This window comes from Dendrobates tinctorius, unplaced genomic scaffold, assembly GCF_039654945.1.
Source record: "Dendrobates tinctorius isolate UK_male_01 unplaced genomic scaffold, ASM3965494v1 ptg000196l, whole genome shotgun sequence".
In the NCBI taxonomy this organism is placed as follows: Eukaryota; Metazoa; Chordata; class Amphibia; order Anura; family Dendrobatidae; genus Dendrobates; species Dendrobates tinctorius.
The window spans coordinates 16,214,417-16,240,940 of record NW_027361863.1 but is presented as its reverse complement, the minus strand read 5'-3'; the positions used below and the strand labels follow the sequence as shown (position 1 = coordinate 16,240,940).

Here is a 26,524-nt window from a genome sequence, read left to right as displayed (position 1 = left end):
CCATCCATCCCAGCTATCATCCATCCATCCATCCCAGCTATCATCCATCCATCCATCCCAGCTATCATCCATCCATCCCAGCTATCATCCATCCATCCATCCCAGCTATCATCCATCCATCCATCCATCCCAGCTAGCCATCCATCCCAGCTATCCCATCCATCCCAGCTATCATCCATCCCAGCTAGCCATCCATCCATCCCAGCTATCATCCATCCATGCTACCCACCCATCCATCATCCATCCCAGCTATCATCCATCCATACTATCCCTCCACCCATACTACCCATCCATCCCAGCTATCATCCATCCATCCCAGCCATCCTATCAATCCCAGCTGCCCACCCAGCCCATCCATCCATGCTACCCCATCTATCCCAGCCGCCCATCCATCCCAGCTATCATGCATCCATCCATCCCAGCCCTCTCTCTCCATCCATGCTATCATCCGTCCATCCCATCCGTCCATCCCAGCTTTCATCTAATCCTCTATCACACACTATTGCTAAACTTGTGTAAAATTTACAAAGGACATCACCGCCACCTGCTGTCCATACTCAGGTATTACATCCTAGCTAACAAATTATCCATATGAATCCCTGTGCATACAATAATAGATACAAATACATTACAGGTAAAAATAAAACCAGAACAGCCAGAACCTTTCATGTCCTCATAGAGGCATATAATATCATAGGAGGTAGATGAGAACAAAGTAAAACAGCTCCATAATAAAACATGATTGCACAAGGCCAGGTTACAGTAGTATATGCATACATTACATTACGCTCCGGGTGCATTACAGCGCAGGGTAGAGGTCAGTGCATTGTATATGGTGGCACATAGTGGACGTGTATGACGTGAATACATAGGCAGATACTGGGATCATTGCCTGCAAGTGCCCAATCTGTTTAACAGTATGTAAGAAGAACCCCAAAAGTGATATCTTGTGTCCCCCCCAGTGTCAGTATGTGATTGCGCTCAGTGCCAGTAAGCCCCCCCTATAGTGGACTAGTGCAGCAAGTAGCATATAGCGGCCATATTGTTATAGGACGTGTATAGACTGTAGTGACGCGTCAACATTCCCCCACCCACCCAAAACGCTGTCCCCTTTCATATATATCATATAGCCCTTTGTTCTGCACCTCTGGCATCTGTAAGTCTTCACCCCCCCCACCACGGTGAAAGCGACATAACGTCTCATGGAGCGGAAATGGTTAAAATGAGCCAGATGCTCAGCCCAATCGTTATGCCCACAATGCACTGAATATGGACACTTAAAGGGGTTGTCTTATAACATATCTCCGAGGCACAGGATAGGTGATAAATCATGGGAATGGAGGTCCTAAGGTCCCCTGTGTGCATGGAGCGACAGTGAGCATGTGCGACCGCTGCTCTGTTATCTCTATGGGAGCGGTGGTCGCACATGCTCTCTACCGCTCCACTCGCGGAGGACTTTAGGTCTTCCGTTCTCAGGATGGTGGGGGTCTCCTGAGCCAGGCTCCAAAGCAATCATGCATTTACCATCTTTCCTGGGAGTAGGCGTTAACTTATATTGTTTATGGGACAACCCCTTTAATAGGAATAATTAGATCCATAAGCAGATGATGACCTGCTTGCTGATGGTTTCTGGTTGGAAACAAACTGTACAGAATAAAAAAAATAAAAAATAAAAAAAAAGCTGAATATTTACTATATGGCCAATAGTAATTAAAGCAGCACTCCGGGGAATAGTGATGCCTTGGGCTACGTCTATTGCAGGAGACGAGGGGTTGGAGTGGAGATCTTTGTTCGTGCTCCTCAGCCCTGCGCTGGGCATTACACGGAGCTCCACTTTAAGATGAACTACAGTATAAACTACAAATGCAGGGTCTTTTTTTTAATACTGATCCATTACCTGGAGCCGGAATCACATAAGCCCCAATGCAGACACATTTTTGCACCAATAATAAGACCAAGGGTCTGATCCAAACCAACATCTTCATAGGAGCTTCTGATGCTTCCAGTTGGAGTCACCAAAGGGTTATTCTCACGACTGCAGTTCAAGAGCGCACCGCTCCTCTGCCTTCCGCCTCACTGCTCAGAGCGGTACGCTCCTGATGATTGACAGTTCAGATCAATGACATTGCCCTAATAGGGGGCAAAAATGAGCTTATGTGAATCTGGCGTTCGAGTGATCACCGGCGGACACTTCAGGCCACTTCTTTGATCCTACACTCATTTCTGATTGTGGGTTCTCGGCCTTCGCTCCTGCAGTCTCAGATCCTGAGACTATTAATCGTATCCGGGTTGGGATCCCCCTTTATTATCTTTGCTCTCCAGAGCAGCCACTTTTTTTTCCTCTCTTTTTTAACAATAGTTATTAAACTACGTCCTCAATCTTCACACATCTGGTAAAGTCCTTCATGTTCCTGTCCCGGGGGATCCCAGTATCTGACTTTTCCTTTGATTTCGGCCTCATATCTCAGATTCCTCAATCATCTTTCTTCTCTCTTTGCCATTGGAATGGCCGATTCGAACGTGTGGAAATTTGCGTGGATCCTCTTTCTTCTCGGACTCTTTCTTCTCGGACGCCTTATCGATGTCAAAGCTTTTGACCTCCGTGGTTGTCGTGCTCTTGGAGGATTTTCCATTCTTACTGAAGTCCTTGCTAGACCTGACCATTTGGCTTAGCGTATTGCGGAAACCTTCGGTACTGAAGTAGTAGACCAGAGGGTCCAGGGCGCAGTTGGTACTGGCTAGAAGAACGGTGACTGTAAGGATCTTCTTCAGGATGGGTCTGAGGTTCCAAAAGTCAGGGACAAGTTCGGCTCGGAGAAGCCCATAGGACACAAGGGTTGCATTATAGGGGACAAAGCAAAAAAGGAAGATGATGAGGTTAAGGATTAGCAGTCGGATCGTTCTCCTGTGCCTATTTCTCCCTCCTTCTGATGCCCGGCATAGTTCCCAGAAGACATGGCAGGAGCCGTAGAGAACTGCCCCAAGGGGCAAAAGGAACCCGATGACTTCAGCAATGAAGAGCAAAGGCATCAGGTAGGTGCTCCAGCTGCTTAGTCCCTCAAAACAGCGGTGTATCACTTCCTCCCCATCCCAGCAGTCTCTAGAGTCATGCACAAGAGCAGCCGGTACCGACCCGCTCACGATGATCAACCAGACGCACAAACAAGTCAGACGGGCGACTTTGCGCCGGCGAAGATGACGGAAACGTAGAGGATGAACGATGGCCAAGTATCGGTCCACATTTATGCAGAAGAGGAACAGGCAGCTGCCGTACATGTTGATGTGGAAGATGGATCCGGAGAGTCGGCAGAGGAACTTGCCAAACGGCCAGTGGTTATTGGCATAATAATAAATCCGTAAGGGCAGCGAGAGGGAGAAGAGGAGATCACTGAGGGCCAGGTTACACAGGAAGGTGCTAACAACCGTGAGGGGTCGCAGCCAGCGCAGGAACACCACTAGAGAGACGCCATTCAGTATGACCCCGAGGGGCATTAAGAGGCTGTATCCCACCAGGAGCACCATCCGGGAGCGCGGAGGGGTATGTGCATCGCAGCTGTCCAAATCCGAGTGATTCATCACTGGAGACGCCTACGGAGACAGAGACTGAATAAATTAGACATCCAGCGGAAAGCGAAAAGCAATGTAAATATAATGGAACCACCAATGGCGCCCCTCCAACCATGCTGGCCAGACCACCCTTATATTACCAGCCACAGTGGCCATGCAACATACTGGGGCCAATTATACCTCCTCCACTAACGTGGGGTTACATATAACCGGCTAATCAGAAGGAGACCACATGTGGATCCTGTGTATAGAGGTGTTATCAGTCATTGTACAGGAGGGGGAGAAAGTGAGCTGTGACATCACCAATCGTGGATGGTGGATCCTGTGTTATCTACTGTATATAGAGGTGATATCAGTCATTGTACAGGAGGAGGTGAGCTGTGACATCACTTATTGTGAATGGTGGATCCTGTGTTATCTACTGTATATAGAGTGGTCACCTGCCAATGTACATTAGGAGAAGGTGAGCTGTAACATCACCTATTGTGAATGGTGGACTCTGTTATCTACTGTAAATAGAGGAGTTATCTTATCAGTCATTATAATCCTGTCCTTGAAAAGATGGCTAAAAACTTTTCTGTACAAAATAGGAAATGTATTTTAGCATAAAAATTAACATTTCTTTTTACTATACAGTGGTTAGGAAAATTGAAGAAAATATATATATATATATATATATAAAAATGTGATTTAACCAATAGGTTATTTTGTAATGACACATTCCCTTTAATACACCTACGAAACGCCCCCGGAGAATACAAAAGACCCTAGTCATCTATGACACACGGTAGGTGAGGCCCTTTGCAGCTTTTACATCAGGGCCGAGTAGCTTCACGTTTCCCTTTTGTCTTCTCTTCATACTCACTGGGGCAGTTACAGAAATACAGTATTTCAGTATAAAAGAATGTAAAACCCCAGTGATGCCTTTCCTACAAGGATATACTCCAGAGCTGCATTCATAATTCTGCTGGTGGTTACTGGAAACTGTCGACAAGCAGTCATTAAACACACAGCCAGAGCTCAAATCAGTATGACCAAGATTATGATTACAACATCTGCAAGGAGTTTGTATGTTCTCCCTGTGTTTGCGCGGGTTTCCTCTGGACACTCCGGTTTCCTCCCACATTCCAAAGACATCCTGATAGGGAATTTAGATTGTGAGCCCCATTGGGGACAGAGATGAGAATGTGTGCAAACTGTAAAGCGCTGCGGAATACAAAAAAAAAAAAAAAAAAAAAAAAAGACTGAACCAGCAGGGGGTGTCAGAAGATTTCAGCTCTGAAGCCTCCAGAATTGCACTCTGGCAGATAATCTGTATTTCTCCATTATTAGAAGGTCCCTTTACTATTTAAAGCTGGAAGGTCGCCCTGGAAATCTGTTTTCCTTATTATAAGCGAGCTACAAGTGGCATTCGTGCTGAGACGATCCATCAGGCGCTCGTGACAGTCACTTCCCTTCTCCTCCTGAGCAGACATCCAACATGCGGCGACGTCTGTGACAATCACACGTCCGGTGTTTACACCACAATCGTTGCGGTACAGGACAACAATAAGTCCCATCCTCTTACCTGAGGCGCCGCGTTCGGGACGTGTTTGCTGATGGAAACGAATAACACAAATATCCTGGAATCCAAGATGTAAACTCTGCAGCATTAAGTGACGAGCGAGTCTGCAAAATAGGGCGAAGCGTCAGGGAGGCTGATAAAGGGGCCGAGGGTGCTCGTCCGTGTACGTGGGAGGTCACTGGGTACGACTGCTTCATGTGTAATTTCCAGTCTTTGTCTACTTAAGTTGTGGAACTTTTTGCTTACTATTTTTACCACTATTTCCATAGTGTGGAGTCTCAAAGAAACGGCGAGCAAAACCCCAAACCGGCTCAGAACGGTCACATCCTCTTATATTCTCAGTACACACCTATATCATTTTGCAGAATTTGCTTCCAAAAACTCAAGACGTCAGAGACGCCGGCCTCTGGGCAGCGCCTATGGGTCAAGATGGCGAAGGAACTTGGAGATATTACATTTGGAAACTTCCTTCTATTAAACGGAAGGTCTGAGGAGCCCCGGGGAAGAATACTTTATATGGCACCCATTCCCTTGATTAAAAGGGAAGAATGAAAAAAACAAACAAAAAAACCAAAAACTTTACTAACGGTATTGGATCCGCAAGAATTAGTGTTTTCAAAAAGAACCATAAAGTGTGCAAGTAACACGACCATGTCCTGCAGCTGTAAAGCCCCAATGATAGCTCCATATCGTACACCAATAATGTCGCCATATGCTGGGTCCGGGAGTAGTTTTCAAAACAAGCATTGAATACTTAATATAAAAGGCCCATACATCTTAAGACCCTCCATACATGTTTGACTGACTATTATCGTTCACGTAATAAACCCAAGAAAAAAAAAAAAAAAAAAAGGAAAATGAGCATATACCCTTCAGCAAGCAAACAGTAATCGTACCTGTAAATAACAAAGTACTTAGTTAACGCTATTTTGAAAAACAAAAAAAACAAAACAAAACATAAAATCCATCCCACCACGACAAGGTGCACCCAAATTGGGATGGTCCGAGCCTGTCTCTAGTTTTAATACCTTACCTTATGTCAGACAGCAACAATGTGAATAAGGGCCGAGCAGGACAGGGGCCCGACTGACACCCATCCATGGGAATATACACGGATGAATTACAGGACGTGGTCCTGCTCGGCCTTTACTCACATTGAAGTCATTTGACACAAGGTAAGGTTTTAATACAACAGACAGGTTAGGACAGTCCCATTGGGTACACCTTGTCGTGGTGGGATGTCTTTTATGCTTTTTTGATCAAAATAGCTTTAGCTTAGCACCCCATGTTACTGTATTTCCATGCACAATTACCGCTTACTTATTTACTTGCTGCAGGGTATATGCCAATTCTGTTTTTTTCTTGGTTTTTGTGTATGAAATGGCAACAGTGTGAACGAGCTCTTACATTTTGCACGTATACCAGCTTATTGTTCGGCTTTGCCATCTCCCACGTACATAGGGAACTCAACCGGGCCAAGCACCATTATAGGGGAGCCACTTATCTTTCTGAGAACACAAAGATTGGCTGTAAGAAATCCAATATGCTGGATCCATCTCTCCATATAAAAAAACAAAAACCTTTTTAATGTAAAAAAAACCCCAAACGATTCACTTGTATAAGGACGTCCCCACTACCACAGATTGCTAAGCTAGTTATGTTCTGTGGTTTATATGTTTTTTAGGACATTCCCCGATTTGTTATTTATTTCCTCTTCACAGTTTATTTAATCTTGGAGATCACATCACATCAAGTGAATCACTTTCCTTAATGGTCGCATGAAGCCCCACGCGGTGGTGGAGATTACTGAAAGCCAAATCTGAGCCTGAAAAAATAAAAAAGTAGAGTTTAGCGCCGATTGTCAGGACCCCGGCAGGTGCCGTTATGTTCCAACTTTCTCAACTGCAACATTTACACATATCCGAAAATTCTGAGAGGGCAGAGGAGGAAACGTACTGCTATGTATCTTATATTCGAGCCGTGCCAGGTGCCACATCTCTACCATAAAATAGTGATCTGTCCAAAGGTTACAGGAATGTAATATGTTTTGCATGTTCCGTCAGCACGCAAGAAAGCCCGCGGGCGAGAGGGCACCAGCGCGCAAGAAAGCCCGCGGGCGAGAGGGTGCCAGTGCGCAAGAAAGCCCGCAGGCGAGAGGGCGCCAGCGCGCAAGAAAGCCCGCAGGCGAGAGGGCGCCAGCACGCCAGAAGCCCGCAGGCGAGAGGGCGCCAGCGCGCAAGAAAGCCCGCGGGTGAGAGGGCACCAGCGCGCAAGAAAGCCCGTGGGCAAGAGGGCGCCAGCGCGCAAGAAAGACCGCGGGCAAGAGGGCGCCAGCACGCCAGAAGCCCGCAGACGAGAGGGCGCCAGCGCGCAAGAAAGCCCACGGCGAGAGGGCACCAGCGCGCAAGAAAGCCCGTGGGCGAGAGGGCACCAGCGCGCAAGAAAGCCCGTGGGCGAGAGGGCACCAGCGCGCAAGAAAGCCCGTGGGCGAGAGGGCACCAGCGCGCAAGAAAGCCCGTGGGCGAGAGGGCACCAGCGCGCAAGAAAGCCCGTGGGCGAGAGGGCACCAGCGCGCAAGAAAGCTCATGGGCGAGAGGGCACCAGCGCGCAAGAAAGACCGCGGGCAAGAGGGCGCCAGCACGCCAGAAGCCCGCAGACGAGAGGGCGCCAGCGCGCAAGAAAGCCCACGGCGAGAGGGCACCAGCGCGCAAGAAAGACTGTGGGCAAGAGGGCGCCAGCATGGCAGAAGCCCGCAGGCGAGAGGGCGCCAGCGCGAAAAAAAGCCTGCGGCGAGAGGGCACCAACGCGCAAGAAAGCCCGCGGGTGAGAGGGCACCAACGCGCAAGAAGGCCCAGAGTTCACTAGTTTTGGAGAAATGAAAATGTAAGCATCCACATCAGCCTTAAGTAGTGACATCCATCACTGTGTTATACAGGTCCCATCAATACTGAGGATTTCTGGGCCTTCCCGGCAACATTGCACGTGTCAATCAATTAATTGCTTTGCAGACTGTTGTAACATGGAGGGGAGAGGCTTGTCTGTCGAATAGTAGACCGCACGCAGTGCATCAACTAGACTACATTAAAGGGACACCTCCATCATAAAAGTAGATTAATGGTGTGGTTGGGGGAAAGGGTGGGACTCACTCAATCAGAAGAACCTCCATTGCTTATTAGGAGCAGGGGGTAGCTACAGTGAGTCTCTCCTTCTCTGGGAGACTGGGCTCATCCTTGCATTATGAGAAGCTAGCTATGTCCTCCATCCCAGGGCTGGTGTTTGGGGCAGGCAGACCAGGCAAATACTTGGGGCCCCCACCTACAAAGGGGGCCCCCTGCATCTGCAGCCCCTTTATGAAGTGCCCAGAGGGTTTACAGCAGTGATTAACACTGTGCATCCTCGGTAGTCCCGGAGCGTCTCACCCCCCCCCTGCAGCCCCCCCTCTCTCTCCCTGCAGTCAGGATAGGTTAGAAGTTGGGAATGAGGGGGAGGGGCCGATTACAGCACAGCAGAGGTCAGAACCAGCCAGGAAGATGCCTGCAGCCCTGTGTGTCTGTGTCCTCTCCTCCTGAGTCCTCATCATGGCTGCTCCTAGCACTGTCCTGAGAATGGATATGCATAAGTGAAGCCGCAGAACTTGGTAAGTATACATGTATATGTGTATGTGTGTGTGTACATGTGCAGTATACAGTGTGTGATACATATACACATATATATATATATATATATATATATATATATATATATATATATATAAAATTTCTCCCTACAGGTACGTCACTCAGCTTTCCACACAGCCTTTTTACCTCTGCTCCTAGTATTCACTTGGTATGTCTCAACTAATCCCTGCTTTACCCCAGTGTTATTTATGACCTTGTTTACTTTGGCTTGATCATATGCATCTGGTCCACTTTGTCTGACCAAGATGAGCACAGACCACTCCTCTCTGCTCCACACCTGAATGCACTCTGTAGCACATACACTACTGTTTGAAAGTTTAGGGTCACTTAGAAATTTCCTTATTTTTGAAAGAAAAGCACAGTTTTTATCCTATGAAGCTACCATTAAATGATTCAGAAATACACTCTATACATTGTTAATGTGGTAAATGACTATTCTAGCTGCAAACGTCTGGTTTGTAATGCAATATCTTCATAGGTGTATAGAGGCCCATTTCCAACACTCCAGTGTTCTTATAATAATAAATTTTAATTTCTATAGCGCCGACATATTCCGCAGCACTTTACATTTCGGAGGGGATTTGTACAGACAATAGACATTACAGCATAACAATAATCACATAGATTATAACAAACACCAAGAGGAATGAGGGCCCTGCTCGCAAGCTTACAATCTATGAGGAAAGAGGTAGACATGAAAGGTGGGTGGTAACAGTTGCCCTGATTGTATGGACCAGCCATAATGTTAAGTGTGTAACAGTACAGACACAGAGGGCTGATAGATGCATAAAGCATGTGGGAAAATGATGCGGGGAGCCTGGTTATGGTAAAACTTTTGGCTGTGCCACACAGGGATAAATTAGGTTAATGTGTTGAGGCGGTAGGCCAGTCTGAATAAATGCGTTTTCAGGGCACGCTTAAAATTGAGGGGATTGGGAACTAATCGTATTGACCTGGGAAGTGCATTCCAAAGAATTGGCGCAGCACGTGTAAAGTTTTGGAGACGGGAGTGGGAGGTTCTGATTATTGAGGATGCTAACCTCAGGTCATCAGCAGAACGGAGGGCACGGGTAGGATGGTATACTGAAACAAGGGAGGAGATGTAGGGTGGTGCTGAGCCATGGAGGGCTTTGTGGGTGAGGGTAATAAGTTTATACTGAATTCTGGAGTGGATGGGTAGCCAGTGTAATGACTGGCGCAAGGTAGAGGCATCGGTGTAACGATTGGCGAGGAATATGATCCTGGCTGAAGCATTCAGGATGGATTGGAGAGATAGCGGATAAGACAGGAGTGGACCAGGCGTTCCAGGAGTTTAGAGATGAAGGGAAGATTAGAGACAGGTCTATAGTTAGCGGCACAGTTTTGGTCGAGGGATGGTTTTTTAAGTAGTGGATGTATGATGGCATGCTTAAATGAGGATGGAAAGATACCAGAAGAGAGAGAGAGGTTAAATATTTTAGTTAGGTGAGGGGTGACAGCAGGGGAAAGGGACTGGAGGAGATGTGACGGAAATGGGTCACTGATGCAAGTGGTTGGGCGAGAAGATGCAAGGAGCCTGCTTACTTCTTCTGTGACTGGTTCAAAATCAGAGAGTGAGCTACATGCAGTGGGGGAGGGAGGACAGTGCACGGTATGAGGTGATTGGGAGATAATTTCCTGTCGGATTTGGTCAATTTTTTCTTTGAAGTAATTGGCCAGATCGTCAGCTCAGAGCTCCGTGGTTGGGGCCTGTACTCTTGGGTTGAGTAGAGAATGAAAAGTGTCAAAGAGACGTTTCGGGTTATTGGACAGTGAGGTGATGAGGGTGTTGAAATAGGTTTGTTTGGAGAGGTGAAGGGCAGTGTTCTTATGGTATTTTGTGTTTGCTAACTGTGTTAAGAAGGCTAATGGCTGGTTAGAATACCTTTGAAAACCCTTGTGCAAGTATGTTAGCACAGCTGAAAACAGTTTGGCTGATTAGAGAAGCTATAAACCTAAACCTTCCTTTGAGCTAGTTGAGAATTTGGAGCATTACATTTGATGGTTCCATTAAACTCTCAAAATGGTCAGAAAAAAAAAAAAAAAAAAAAAAAGAACTTTCATGTGAAACTCAGTCTATTCTTGTTCTTAGAAATGAAGGCTATTACATGCGAGAAATTGCCAAGAAACTGAAGATTTCCTACAACGGTGTGTACTACTCCCTTCAAAGGAGAGCACAAACAGGCTCTAACCAGAGTAGAAAGGGAAGTGGGAGGCCCCGCTGCACAACTGAGCAGCAAGACAAGGACATTAGAGTGTGTAGTTTGAGAAATCGACGCCTCACAGAACCTAAACTGGCAGCTTCATTAAATAGTACACGCAAAACGCCACTGTCAATGTCTACAGTGAAGAGGCGACTCTGGGATGCTGGCCTTCAGGGCAGAGTGGCAAAGAAAAAGCCATATCTGAGACTGGCTAACAAAAGGAAAAGATTAATATGGGCAAAAGAACACAGACATTGGCCAGAGGAAGACTGGAAAAAAGTGTTATGGACAGATGAATCCAAGTTTGAGGTGTTTGGATCACACAGAAGAACATTTGTGAGACGCAGAACAACTGAAAAGATGCTGGAAGAGTGCCTGATGCCATCTGTCAAGCATGGTGGAGGTAATGTGATGGTCTGGGGTTGCTTTGGTGCTGGTAAAGTGAGAGATTTGTACAAGGTAAAATGGATTTTGAATAAGGAAGGCTATCACTCCATTTTGCAACGCCATGCCATACCCTGTGGACAGCGCTTGATTGGAGACAATTTCATCCTACAATAGGACAATGACCCAAAGCACACCTCCAAATTATGCAAGAACTATTTAGGGAAGAAGCAGGCCGCTGGTGTTCTACCTGTAATGGAGTGGCCAGCGCAGTCACCAGATCTCAACCCCATTGAGCTGTTGTGGGAGCAGCTGGACCGTATGGTGCGCAAAAAGTGCCCATCATGCCAAACCAACTTGTGGGAGGGGCTTCTGGAAGTATGGGGTGAAATTTCTCCAGATTACCTCAGCAAATTAACTGCTAGAATGCCAAAGGTCTGCAATGCTGGAATTGCTGCAATGGAGCATTCTTTGACAAAAGCAAAGTTTGAAGGAGAAAATTTCAAATAAAAATCTTTTTTTCGAACCTTGTCAGTGTCTGGACTAGATTATAAATTCATTTGGCAACTCATTTGATTAATAAAAGTATGAGTTTTCATGTAAAACACAAAATTGTCTGGGTGACTCCAAACTTTTGAATGGTAGTGTATATTGCATAGCACAAGTCTGCCAAGACTTTAGTCAGCAGTGTGTATCCTATAAGTGTGTATCTTACAAATGTGAGATATGAATGAATCCAGAACTGAACCAGAAGGGAACTGAAGGTAACTGGATACAGTCACTGTAAACAATGTTTGTTTGTTTTCACTCTGACCCCTATATTCCTTCACTTTCTGCTGACCCCCTAGTCCCTACACCACTGACCTACAAAGCCATCCACAACCTTTCCCCTCCCTATATCTCTGAACTAATCTCCCAATATCTTCCCTCACGTAATCTTCGATCCTCCCAAGACCTCCTACTCTCCTCCACACTTATTCGTTCCTCACACAACCGCCTCCAAGATTTCTCCTGAACATCCCCTATCCTCTGGAATTCCATGCCTCAACACGTCCGATTATCCACCACCCTCGGATCCTTCAAACGGAACCTGAAAACCCATCTCTTCAGGAAAGCTTACAGCCTGCAATGACCATTCTGCCGCCTCACCACCGCCTGAGCTGCCGCCTCATCACCACCAGAGCTGCTGCACCCCTGACCTTCTGTCTCTTCCCCACTATCCCGTAGAATGGAAGTCCACAAGGACATGGTCCTCTCCCCTCTGTACCAGTCTGTCATTGTAAATTTGTTTACTGTTAACAATATTTATAACTTTGTATGTAACCCCCTCTTCTCATGTACAGCACCATGGAATTAATGGCGCTATATAAATAATAAAATAATAATACACCAAGCAAGGAACGGTTATCTCTTCTTCAATCCTCCCCATCCATCTCACCTCTTCCTCAGATCTGTTTCTCAACATACAATCCTCTGTCTCCAAACATAGACAGCCCCCTCATGCCCTCTCTTGCTCCCACCTGCTAACAATTTCTCTGCTCCTCCTCACTGCTGGTGATCTCTCCAAATCCTGGTCCTCCTCACCACATTCCCACAGTCATGTCTACCTCCCATCCACGCTCTATCACAACTTTCCGTAACTTCTCTAACCTTATACCAATTCGCCCGCCCCCAGCTTCTCCAGTCCCACTAACTGGAGCTCTGTGGAACGCTCTCTCTGTGTTAGACGTCAGGTTTCTGCATCTGCTCTGCAGGAATCCAGAGCCTCACATTCTACGGTCTCCTGTTGTCTTTCTACTGCAGAAGAGATATTACTTTGCAGCAGACCGCTCCAGAGACTAAGTCCCTCTGTGCTCCTACTGGGCATGCCCACGAGGCGATCTCCCATTGGAGATCGGGAGTCATGTGCCCAGGTCCTGATCCAGATCTCATTGGTCCATCTTGGAGATCTGGAAGATCCCGCACGGCTATAAAAAGTGCGCATGACCATTCGGCCATGCGCTAGTTTAGACTATACTTGCTATGTGTGAATGGTGATGGATGTATGATTCTGGTGACTGACTCATTATAAAACCCCTTCCCTCTGATATTACGCATGTGGATAGGGAATTAGTTCAGCAGTCAGCGCCAGTCAGTGGCAAGCCTTAGGCCACTGTGCACACCGCACCTCTACGCTAGCGTCCGACACTGCGCTTGCTTTCTAGCTCTGTCGTCGAGCGGCAGTTTCCTACGCCGCACTGCAGTTGCAGCCCTTCTTGGCGCTCACAGTAGCTACGCCGCACACACGGTAGGTCTATAGGGACGCAGCTCCTCTATCTTAGGTCCTGCTCCTGTGACCTTATACCGTGTTTGCATTTACCTGAGGCCTGTGACTCTAACAGGCTCAGTGTTTTTTGTATGTTTATGTTGCGGCGCCTCTGTGTGTGAACAGAGCCCGTTCTGCGCACTTCGGGTGAAGTTGAACCCGTGCGCATTATACCGCCATATTGCTCCTCTGTCATTACCTAGCAGCGGTGTAACACCTACTGCACGGTGGACCCCGAGCGGCGAAAGCACTTTATTATTTATTTTTATTTAGTGCGTTCCGCCGTTCCTAACACTCTGTCTGCAACAAACTTTCCTACATCTATGATGTTTTTTTTACTAACAAACTTTCCTTCCTCGCCATCACCGATACCTGGCTCACCCCCTCTGACACTCCTGCTGCACTCTCGTATGATGGATTCCACCTTTCCCACACAACCCGCCCCAGCAGGAAGCATGGTGGAGGAGTTGGTTTTCTCCTGTCAGATAACTGCTCCTTCGTCACAATCCCACTGCCACCCTCCGTTACCCTCCCTTCGAGGCGCACTGTGTGCATCTACTCTCCCTCCAATTGCCTGTCATTTACCGCCCCCCAGGGCCAGCCACCACATTCTTTGACCACTTCACCACCTGGCTACTTCATTTCCTTTCTGCTGACATCCCCACTATCATCTTGGGCGACTTCAACATCCCCATTGACACTTCCCTCTCAGCTGCCACTAAGCTTCTATCCCTCACTTTCTTCTTCGGCCTCACTCAATGATCTTCTGCAGCCACTCACAAAGATGGCCACACACTGGACCTCATCTTCACCCGCCTCTGCTCCCTATCTAACCTCTCTAACTCACCTCTTCATGACCACAACCTACCTACATTCTCTTCCCTCGCCTCTCCAGGTCCACAATCCTCACCCCACAAACTTGCACACCCTTGCAGAAATCTTAAATACCTCGATCTCCACTCACTGTCTGAATCCCTTCTCCATCTTACAGACAAGTTCCCTACACAATGCAGATGCCGCTGTCGATCTATATAACACCACAATAGCTGTAGCCCTGTATTCAGTTGCCCCTCTCACACATACCAAAGCTCGCAAAATAAACAGACAGCCCTGGCACACCAGCCTGACCAAAGAACTGAGGCGAGCTTCCAGGGCTGCTGAGCGGAGATGGAAAAGATCCCACTAATGAGGACTTCATCATATTCAAACAGTCCCTCACTACTTTCAAGGCCACACTTGATACAGTAGGAGAGAGTAAAGCTGGTCGTGCAGCGGTTTGGTGGTTAATGCAGTTTGTAGGCTTGTCGGAAGAGGTAGGTCTTCAGGTTGTTTTGGAAGGTTTCCATGGTAGGCGAGAGTCTGATATGTTGTGGTAGAGAGTTCCAGAGTAGGGGGCGGATGCGCGGGAGGAATCTTGTATGCGATTGTGGGAAGAGGAGATAAGAGGGGAGGAGAGAAGGAGATCTTGTGAGTATCGGAGGTTGCGTGCGGGTAAGTACCGGGAGACGAGCTCACAGATGTATGGAGGACTCAGGTTGTGGATGGCTTTGTATGTCATGGTTAGGGCGTGTGCCACACTAAGCATGGAGAACAGAAAGAGGAGAAGAGAACTACCTGAGGACTTGAGAACCAAAATTGTTGAACAATATTAAAGCTCAAAAGTTAAAAGTCCATTTTCAGAGATCTTGATGTTCCTTTGTCCACAACATAACTCAAGAAGTTTACCATCCATGGCACTGTAAGCAATCTCCCTGGACATGGATGGCAGAGAAGAATTGATGAAAGTTTGCGTTGCAGAATAGTTCAGATGGTGGATAAGCAGCTACAGTCAAGTTCCGAAGAAATACAAGCTGTTCTGCAGGCTCAGGGGGCATCAGCGTCAGCATGAGCTATCCGGCCACATGAAATGAAATTATATGCTATGGGAGGAGACCAAGGAGGACCCCACTGCTCACACAGATACATAAAAAGCTAGACTGCAGTTTTCCAAAATGTACGTGTGTAAGACAAAATCCTTTTGTGAAAGCGTCTTGTGGATAGAGGAGACCAAGATATAACTTTTTGGTAAAGCACATCATTCTACAGTTTATCGAATTGGAATGAGACTTACAAAGAAAAGAATACAGCTCCTACAGTCAAATATGGTGGAGGTTCACAAATGTTTTGGGGTTGTTTTGCTGTCGCAGGCACTGGTTGCCTTGACTGTGTGCAAGGCATCACAAAATCTAAGGCTAAGTGCACACGTACCGGAACTCTCACGGAAATTACCGCGAGAATTCCGGAATTCCAGTCTGCGGGAAAATCGCATTTTAAATTCCTGCGATTTTCCCGCGGAAAAACTAGCATTTTGCAAGCGTAATTAGCTTGCAAAATACTAGCGTTTTCCAAGCGATCTGTAGCATCGCTTGGAGAACTGATTGACAGGTTGGTCACACTCGTCAAACATAGTGTTTGACAAGTGTGACCAACTTTTTACTACTGAGGCCGCCTATGCAGCATCAGTAGTAAAAGATAGAATGTAAAAAAAAATAAAAAATGGTGTTATTCTCACCTTCCGACGTCCCGCGCATCCGTTCCCAGTAATCCTTTGCGAAAATGCCCACGATGGCGTCCGTTCTCGCGGGATCGCGATGTCTCGCGGTCATTCGCGATGACGTCGCGCGAATGACCGCGAGACATCGCGATCCCGCGAGAACGGACGCCATCGCGGGCATTTTCGCAAAGGATTACTGGGAACGAGAGCGTGGAGAGAGGCAGGAAGGCTGCGCGGGACGCCGGAGGGTGAAAATAACAATATTTTTTATTTTTAAATTCTATTTTTTTACAGGGATATGGTACCCAAAGCCCGGAGGACAGTCTCCTCTCCTCCGGACCGTGGGTACCATCCGCAATTGTTCTGCTTACTTTCCGCATGGTGTGCACAGCCACATGTGGAAAGTACGCAGAACAATGCATTCCTATGGGTGCGGGATCGCCGCGATTCCGCAAATTAATGAGCATGCTGCGTGCGTTTTTTACCGCGAAGCGATTCCGCAGCATTAGCACAGCATTGCGGAATCCCATAGGAATGCATGGGATGCTTATTTTTCGCGGCAAAATCGCGCGGTTAAAACCGCCGCGGAAACGCGAAAAAACGCCACGTGTGAACTCAGCCTAAAGATTACCAAAGGGTGGCAATGTAAAGCCCAGTATCAGAAAACTGGGTTTACTTCCTAGGTCATGGGTCTTCCAGCGGGACGATGACACCAAACATACTTCAATTAGCCACCAGAAATGGATGGAAACAAAGTGCTGGAGAGTTCTGAAATGGCAGCAATGAGTCCGGAGCTAAATCTCATTGAACACCTGTGGAGAGATCTTACAATTACTGTTGAGAGAAGGTGTCTTCTAATATGAGAGATGTAAGAAGCGATTGTTTGCAGATCTATTCCAAAAGGGTGTGCAACCAAATATTAAGTTGAGGGTGCCAACAATTTTGCCCATTTTTGGAGTTTTGTGTGAAATTGTCCAATATGCCCTTTTTTCTCTGTTTTTTTGTGTTGTTCCAATACACACAAAGGAAATAAACCATGTGTAATTGCAATAATTTTCTGGGAGAAACACTTCATTTACTGAAACAATTTCAAGGGTGCCAACACCTTCAGCCATGACTATTTCTGGCCATTATTTGACTTGTATGCTGCATTTTTCAGCAGTTTACCCTTTGCAGATGCTATCTATAAGTTTCAGTTGTCTCTGAGTTATTGGGGAAAACTAGCTATTATGCTATCTCCTATACACATACATAAGGGATTCCTGCTCACCTGTCTCTCTATAGTACATGTTCAGATGTACCAGCAGCATGAAGTACATTGTACAGTAGTACTGAGCAGGGTAGCTGTGAATCCTGCTCTGGGGGTGAAATAAAACAGAACTGTTGTGAGCTCATCTGTTCATTCATCTTTTGTGTCAGAGGATCTCCCTCTACTGGTGAAGGAAGGTAGTGAGGCTGATTTGGATGAAAGAAACCAAACACCTGATCAGGTGAATTGTGACTGGGTAACGGGAACTTCAGACTGGATATAAGGCAGCCAACGCCCTTCTGAGTCGCTGGTGATTTCTCTGCTGGATTCTTGGAGACCAGTCTGATTCCTGCTTCCCAAAGATAAGTTTTTGCTCTGCTATTGAACTTATTAGTTTTGGTTTTGTTTACCTTTTTTTTTTTTTGAGTTCAGCCATCCCCGGCCGGGGGTGTGCTGGATTCTTTTTCCTTGATCAGAGTTCTCTTTTGCTCTGCTTCCAGAATATTCTGAGTGCTGCTATAGGGTTTGAAGTCTAGTGACTTCAGGGTCCTTTTTACTGTGCTATTGCTTTGGGGTCTGCTCTGGGGCAGTCAGTTTTTCCCTTTTCTCTCTTTAGGCTTATTTAGATCTCCGGCTGTGACGAGGTGTCTAGGATCACCGTAGGAACACTCCACGGCTTCTGCTAGTTGTGTGATAGGATTAGGGGTCTGCAATCCGCTAGTTTCCAACCTCTCTGATTTTCTGGGCTGAGCTTGTGTTTTGTTTTTTCCTCCTCGGTGACTCAATCATAACACAGAACAACATATCTGTTTGTGTATCTCTGGCAGTTGTAATCTGATTCCTCAGTGAGATGACAATCCATCTTATCTTGAGTAGGATGGATTTGGCAGTTCCTGAAAGTGAATGATGAGTTTAGAAGGCAGAGGAAGGAGAAATGTCTTATAAGTGGAGAAAAACATTCCTGTATAAGAAATTTTAATAACCTATTTCCTACTCTTCGGCACATGTTGGTTATATCACGGTGACTTGCACATGAATTGTTAATCGTAGACAGGAAGATGTGGGCAGATAAAATTCTATCCAGATAGTGGAACGACACGAGACATAACCCCGTATATTTCCTGCACCGCACTTATGTAAAATTCTGGTACACCACCATAGACATCCTGTCACCTCCTATCCGCCAGGGAGTCTCTATCACCTAATGTTTAAAGTTTTATACTTCTGTTTTTTTTTTTTCCTTCACACTGATACAGTAATAGGCTAACACTTTCTGTCAATCTGAGGTGTGCCGTGTACACCAGAGGCCGGGTAAGCGGTGCCCTCATAGTCACATTAAATATGGAGTCAGGTAACCCCACACTTACAGCTTCGGATGCCATCACTTAGGTTATTAATGGTCGTCTTTCAAATGTTGAGCAACATTTGAATGCACTTGAGCAAATCATCAAGATCCGCTGATGGCAGCTTCTATGTATGCACTTGGGCAAATCATCAAGATCCGCTGCTGGCAGCTCCTTTGTAATTATCGACCAACGACGTCTTCAATGGAGACAAGTCTGGAGAGGCTGAAGCCGTGGGAGCACATTAGGCCACAGTAGTACCAGAAACATGCAGCCTGGAGCTGTCAAGTGGGAAAACAGCTCCTGGGACACTTGAAGAAATGGCCCACCAACAAATCAATGTAACACTGGATTGTTAGTGCTCCCGGAATGGAGACTCGAGGGAGACGGCTCTGGGAGGAGGACCAGGGTGACATTACCTCTATGGCACCCGGACAATTTTTCAACTATCACTGCATCCAAGGCAAAAGCGAGAATCATCGCTGGAGAAGTCAGACCTCCATTCCAGCCTCTATGTTTTAGATTATTACCCCATATTTAACTTTTGGTAAAAAATGAAACTTCTACAAAAACTATAATCCTAATTGCAGCCTCAGAAGGAGTCATTTCCTTCTCAACAAATATTAGTAGCAGACTGATGTGGGGGAAATTGCAGTCAAGTGACCTGACTGCAGTGTTTGTACACAGCCTCTAGCCACGAAGACACATGGGGCCCGATTCATTATTTACATTTTTTTAAAAATTTATTATTGGTCAGTTTTATTTTTTTGGACTTATGTGATGGTGGGATATGGTATGTGGATATAATTTTATTTGTATTAATATTTTACTGATTTTCACGGTGTTCTCTTATAGGATGAGTTATTTGCCAGTTGATGAATGGCTGTTGTTGCCATCTGATATCAGCCCCCCACAGTACTGTATTGTTTGCTAATGATATATTGACCTAGCTTGTTGAAACAATGAGCTTCTGAGACCTTCTCCCCCTGATCTGTGAATGAGGTGAGACACAGTGACGTGAGACACAATCTCAGAACTTGTGTGGAATGATGATGTGAACACAGCTCCTCAAAGAGAACAAGAGTACATGGACTGTGCTGTCCTCTGTCTGCTGGATTGTTGGACTCTCATTTCCCAGGGCTTTTATCCTGTTACTGAACTGCATTCGGGTTCTGGACTATTTTATCCTTTGTGTGGTGGATTGTATATGGACCTTTTCGTATCTTTGCCTAAATAAAGGTCTTGGAATTTTTCACTATTCTCTTCCTCTGTTGATTGCGTGATACTGGAGAAGGACCCTGTGACACTTGTGATTTTCATTGACTTTTTTTTGCATCAAATTAATTAAGAATGGCAAATATGATTCACAAATTTTGGGCAAAGATCGCAACTGTTTTTTTTTTTTTTTCTCTTTCCTGTCCGTAGGGTTTGGAGGTCATAAAATCACTACAGGTGGGGGCGAAGGAGAGCTGCACCAAATTTTACAATTTAAAAAAAAAAAAAAATCATGTTTCATTAATATAAAATATCTGGAAAGCCACAAATAAAAATAAATAGAAAAAAAATCTGAAACCAAAAAAAAAAAAAAAAAAAAAAAAAAAAAGCGTAAATCATTTGAAGAGTTTGTTGCAAGTGAAAAATTCACAAGTTGATACGTGCAAATAAAATAATAATAAAAAAAATCAGGCAGAAATACAATCATGAATTAGGCCCATAGTTCTGCATTGGAGCTGTGCACACCAAACGGTATTTTTTTTAAGGGTTTCTTTTGGATCACATTTTGGAGCTCTGTAATTTATAATATGATATAATACACCGTGATGTAATAATGATAGGCATTTTTTTTTTTTTTTCGGAATGGATAAAGAATGTAGTTTTGACTAATGAGATGGAGATTTTGGGGGTTTCCCCGATAGTGAAGTATGAGTAAAGGTTGTCAGCTCGATGGTAAACAATTTCCTCGGTGGTCGGCTCTTCACTGCTGGAGACGATTGTGATGAGTTTAGACCCATGTGGGGGCACAAGCAGGGGGCGATGCCCACCATTCCTTCCACTAGGTCATGGATTTTATCAGTGGGTTCTGATAACAATATTATGTGGGAGGGGAAAATAATTTAAGAAAAAAGCCACCGGTGGAAAATAGTTCAAGAGAGACATTAAAAGCTCTAAAGAGAGGTATTACAGGAGAGGTCATCATATTAAAAAGGGAGGTTTTGGTCTAAGAAGGGTTTCTGTTAAATGGATTAGCAGAACAGGGACTTGTGTTTTATGATCCCCTCCGATTTCCTCCTGCCCAAAATAAGTTGATGAAAGGAGCTGCAGGTTGCACATGCGTCCTGCTGCACTTGGCTTTCTTCATTAGTGCCATAAACCTGAATGAAGCTGAGGAGAGCATGCTCAGCCTCCACTCCATTCATTGTCTTTGGCATCATCAAAGAAAAATTATTATAGCATTCCACTATGTCCAGCAGTCCCATTGACAATGAATGGAGCAGAGGTTACGCATGGGCATCTTCATTCCCATCTACCGAGCCATATTCTCAGGGTTCTGGAGTTGTATTTGTGGAGCCCCCTTGTGATCAGAAAGTTATTCTCTGTCCTGTGCTAGGACAACTTGAGATCCTTTAAAAGGGAATATATCAATGGGATCAACCCTCCTAAGCCGTCTCTATGGGCATGTAGGTAATAGGAAGCGGAATAAAACGATACCTTAATATCTGCGATCCGATGTTTTATGCCAGGGAAATCCAAGTTTTTCTTAATATGTAAATGATCTCTTAAGATCTATGGGCCGGACATAGATCTCCCAGAGAATCTGTCTCCACAGCTTATGTTAAATGAAAGCAGGCGTTACCAGTATGAGACATGTAATGACTGAGAGTCTGCTCTCCTGAGCTACGTATCTCATGGATAGAAACAATGATTTTTTTTCTCCCGCTGACAGCAAGCAGAAGTCTTAATAATGGAGAGGAATTGTAACATGAAGTATATTAGAAAGATCCACAATGTTTAGGTTTTATTTAAATTCTCCTTTAAAGACAACGCTTCACATGCAGAAAAGATGAAGACACGAAGTATCAGAAAGTTACAGAGCTTTTTACGATAGAACTTTGTGCTAATAAACAGTCTCGGGCAGATAAATCAATTTGTGCAGGTGTCATGAGGGGGGAAACAAGGATCAGACAGTTAGCTCACTAGGTGAGGTGGATTCTTGAAGCTCAAGGCCAAGTGCGTAGGTGCATCAGGTAGTTTAGACACACGGGAAACAGGTAGCAGAGGTCCTGGAAGCCGCAGGCAGTTAGGAGACATCATGGAGACCGCAAACAGCAAAGATACTGCAAGCCACAGGCAGTTAGGGGACGTCCTGGAGAACACAGTCAGGTGGTGGATGTATTGGAAGCCGCAGGTGGACACAAGCCATCCTGGAAGCCGCAGGCGGGCAAGCATTAGAAGCCCTAGAATAACGGGAACAGGTAGGAGAGGTACTGGAAGCTGCAGGCGGACAGGAGATGTACTGGAAAACGCAGGTGGACAAGCAAGGCTGGTTTCACATTAGCGTTTATGTGCGCAGTGTTTGATCCACATGCGTCATGCGTACATATATTTAACATGGTGTACGCAGTAACATGTGTTTGCATGCTTTTGCGTACGCATGCGTCCTTTTGCAGTGTGCGGCGGTGTCCGGCAAACGCAACATGTTGCATTTTTTGAGGCGTCAAAAAGGCATAGGCATGCGGATGAGTGCATTAAAAATATGCATTACTGTCTATGGGAACGCATCGTTATGCAAGGACATGCATACTCATGTGTTCTATACGCATGCGTTCTTCAGAATGTAAATGGAAATCCCATGAGACACTCCCATTTTTGTCTGGTGTCATCTACTGAATGCGCATAAACGCAAACAAAAACGCATACAAACGCATGCACACGCAGCGTTTTTTCCCCAGTCATGCGTAAGATGATGTGCATAAAAAACGCTGCATAAACATGCATTTGTGCATGTGGACGATACGCTGCAGACTCAAACGCTAATGTGAACTTAGCCTAGCAAAGCTCCAGGAAGACCAGGAACAGGTCGCAAACAGATCTCTGGAGTAACTAGAAAGTCTGAATACCAAAACACAGGTGTGTGTCCTGGTGGGCCTTATATAGGACCAGGCAGACGATCACATGGGATCACGCAGGGTCATCTACAAAGTCCAGAGTGGAGCACAACAGAGTTCAGAGGACCAGAGTGAGGGGAACACAGCCAAGATCTGGGACAGATGAGTAAACACATACATGTAGTGTTTAAACATGCTTTGTACTGCTGAAAGATAAGCAGCTGCCATAGGCATTTGGCAGCTGCTTATTGCCCCTTCCCTGACTGAATAAACATGCCGATCGGGAATGAGACAGCCGGTCGCTGTTCTATTATATGACAAGGACAGGTTGTGACAGGCGGCATACCACATGTGCAACCTGTGTAGCAGTGGGCAAGGGGGGCCGCTACTAACTAAAAGGGGTAATCCCATATTGGACATGGACTGACTGTGTCATAAATATTCTGTAGATGCAGGTCCCATTGCTGGAGAACGGGCCCATTATAGAGAGAGATACTGGCCAGAGGAAATGGACTTGTGGCGCGGATTTTAGCATTTCCTTTACGGTATGTTCTCACAGGGCAAAAACAGCACATTTTCTGTACAAAAACAAAACAAAACCGTCCTTTGTGTTTTAAAGTAGCTGACCTGTTTAGAAGATTTAAAAAAATAAATCTCATGCACAAGCTGATGAGGCTGGTGTACTTACCATGAAAAATAATTCACAATTCTATTAAAAAAAAAAAAAAAAAAGTTTTAAGAGTACCACTTGGACGAAAACTTTCTAAAAAGGAAAGGGTAAGAGAATATTTTTTCTTAAACGATCCTACAGCAATTCTGAGACGGAATTTAAAAGCGAGTACACCAGTCCTATCAGGTCTAAGATCCATTTTGTAACGTTTGCAGTGCGTATTATGAAATCTGGTGACAGATCCAATTTACAAACACACAAAACAAGTATTTTTTTTTGCTAAAAGACCTATGAAGGGGTCACAACCTAATTTACAGCACGGTGTGAGGTCCTTCATTTACACCTGGTAATCGCATGGTGGAACCGCTACTGTTTACGGAGCGTCTGTAACTGATACTGGAGATACTCAGAGAGGCTTTGATGTGAAAAAAAAAAAAAGTAAACGATGAGAATTCCGCATTTATTGATGATACATTCCAAACGGATCTGCAACCAAAGCCAGGACCCTCCGTCTTTACATGGGCAGCACGGTTAGCACTGCAGCCTTGCAGAGCTGGAGTCCTGGGTTCGAATCCTACCAAGGACAACATCTGCAAGGAGTTTGTATGTTCTCCCTGTGTTGGCGTGGGTTTCCTCCGAGTTCTCCGGTTTCCTCCCACATTCCGAAGACATACTGATATGGAATTTAGATTGTGAGCCCCATCAGGGACAGCGATGATAATGTGTGCAAACTGTAAAGCGCTGCGGAATATGTTAGCGCTATATAAAAATAAAGATTATTATTACATCCCATAAGTGCAATACCCTTTATTAAATGTAGCACTAAATGACCACAAATGCTGATATTTGTAGTCCCCCCTCCTCATCCCATGTGTTCCATGTAGTTACAGATAAAATTGATGGTGTTTATAAACAATGTCAAGCATTATTCTAACCCCCTGGATCATTATTTCAGCTTTTAGACAATTTTTTATCTACTCTATCCCTATCCCTGACCTCTTGTTAGGGTTAGAAAAAGTGTAAAAATGTAAAAGCAGCTCTAAGTAATGAATGGAGATAGAGCGCCGCAGTTGACATGAGTTTGTCCTCTGCATAGGCAGCAAGCAAGAATGAAAAACCAAAAGTTCGGGGTCCTTTCACCACTGTTTACAAAATTGTATTGAGACTCATTGGATACATTGTGGCCACACAGGACGACTGATCCTGTCGTGTCAGAGAATCTACGGTGTATTGACGATTACCTCCGACACAATGCGATCATCTGATCGGTTTATAATCGCGTTCTCATGAGTCAAAAATGGCGGATGATGCGGTAATCGCGGATGCCAATTATACCGAGCGCCCAAGCGGAGGCGAAGTCATTAGGCGACTTTATAGGCCAATTTGCAGATTGTGTCTCTGGGGCCGGGATACAGGATTCCCATCACGTGATCCGGGCTCATTCCAAAAGTTAATTGGAAAAAGTTTTCAAAAGTTATTCTTTACAGTTTCCTAAAAGCGACCAAACTTTTTACAAAAGTTGTCGGGGGGCGCGCGAGGTTCCCCAGTGTCGGATAATGGGAGCTACAGGTGCATTTCTATAAGCAGCGACATTCGCAGTGTGACTCCAGCCATTGTGTCGCCCAAGTCTTAAAGAGACAGAAGTGCACTCACCTGACTGACCGTAAACATGATTTCAGCGCTGAAGGTTTCCCATTCCTCAGGCTTCGGGCTGTGGGCTTGTCATGTTGTTTCCTTGCATTGTGCCCAGCACCTTGTCAGCTTCCTATCTCGCACACACCTTTGAGCTTTGTACTCTGCATAGAAAGTTCTGTGATTTGTCCTCCAGCAGCTGAGAGCAGGGAGTGGCCGCAGTCTCACCCTGGAGGGAGGTGCCTGAAGAACACCCACTCACAGGGTATGTCCCCTTTAAGAAAAAAAAAATATTGTCTAGTCTTCCCATTCTGTTTTCTTTTGTCTCTGGGAAAGCTGGGTGATAATCAGTATGGCCACAATGGTTTATTAAATCTAAGTTTTGTACTAGTTTTTCCATACACAAGACACTCAGGAGCCTGGGAAAGCTGAATGGCATGTCCACTATTACACAGTGGGTCAGGAGTCTGGGAAAGCTGAGTGACAACATGTCTACTATTACACAGGCACTCAGGAGCCTGGGAAAGTTGAGTGACATGCCCACTATTACACAAATAGAAAATGGCTGACAGCACTTGCAGGATCAAAGGATGCACGCTCTAAGTCCAGGGACCCAGTTGGACATGAAAAGTCACAAAACGAAGAAAAGCAGCATCCAATCCGGGTGAAGAAGCATATAAAATTTATTATGCCATGAAAACATGCAACGTTTCGACCAACACGGGCTTGAAAAAGACCGTGTTGGTCGAAACGTTGCATGTTTTCTCATGGCATAATAAATTTTATATGCTTCTTCACCCGGATTGGATGCTGCTTTTCTTCGTTTTATGCCCACTATTACACAGTCACTCAGGAGTCTGGGAAAGCTGAGTGACATGTACACTATTACAGACACTCAGGAGCCTGGGAAAGCTGAATAACATGTCCACTATTGCACAGTCACTCAGGAGTCTGGGAAAGGTGAGTGACATCGTGTCTACTATTACAATCACTCAGGAGTCTGGGAAAGTTGGGTGACAACATGTCCACTATTACACAAACAACCAGGAGTCAGGGAAAGCTGAGTGACAAAATGTCTACTATTATACAGTCATTCAGGAGTCTAGGAAAGTTGATTGATAACATTTTACATATCCAATGGGAGTTATTAGCATTCCCAGACATGTTATATAGAGCAGAGAATGTATTGCTGCATAATAACACACATTTCCCATTCAGGGGTCTGGGAAAGCTGAGTGACAACTAATATGTCCAATAATATATTTACAGTGT

The 26,524-nt window shown here is 45.4% G+C and overlaps 2 protein-coding genes across 4 annotated transcripts in view; one reads left to right on the top strand and one right to left on the bottom strand.

Moving 5' to 3' along the window:
• Positions 1-659: 659 nt before the first annotated feature.
• Positions 660-25,499, bottom strand: LPAR5 (lysophosphatidic acid receptor 5). 2 transcript variants are annotated; one of them, XM_073552926.1, is made up of 2 exons: positions 25,283-25,499; positions 660-3,588 (listed from the first exon to the last, which is right to left on the bottom strand). In XM_073552926.1, the coding sequence occupies exons 1-2, from the start codon at positions 25,289-25,291 to the stop codon at positions 2,458-2,460; spliced, it is 1,140 nt and encodes a 379-aa protein (XP_073409027.1). In that variant the 5' UTR covers positions 25,292-25,499; the 3' UTR covers positions 660-2,457. The 2 variants fall into 2 exon arrangements, with proteins under 2 accessions (XP_073409027.1, XP_073409026.1); XM_073552925.1 differs by having other exon boundaries at positions 25,274-25,497.
• The window catches only part of TAPBPL (TAP binding protein like), a 45,662-nt gene continuing 42,149 nt past the window's right edge, over positions 23,012-26,524 (top strand). Inside the window, exons 1-2 of one of the 2 annotated variants that reach the window (XM_073552922.1) lie at positions 23,012-23,116; positions 23,400-23,495. Coding sequence is in view for 1 of the 2 variants with exons in the window: in XM_073552921.1 (XP_073409022.1) it covers positions 23,113-23,116 (4 nt within the window). In the remaining variant the exon portion in view is untranslated. The remainder of the gene's footprint in view (positions 23,117-23,399; positions 23,496-26,524) is intronic. The other variant, XM_073552921.1, reaches the window with a different exon arrangement.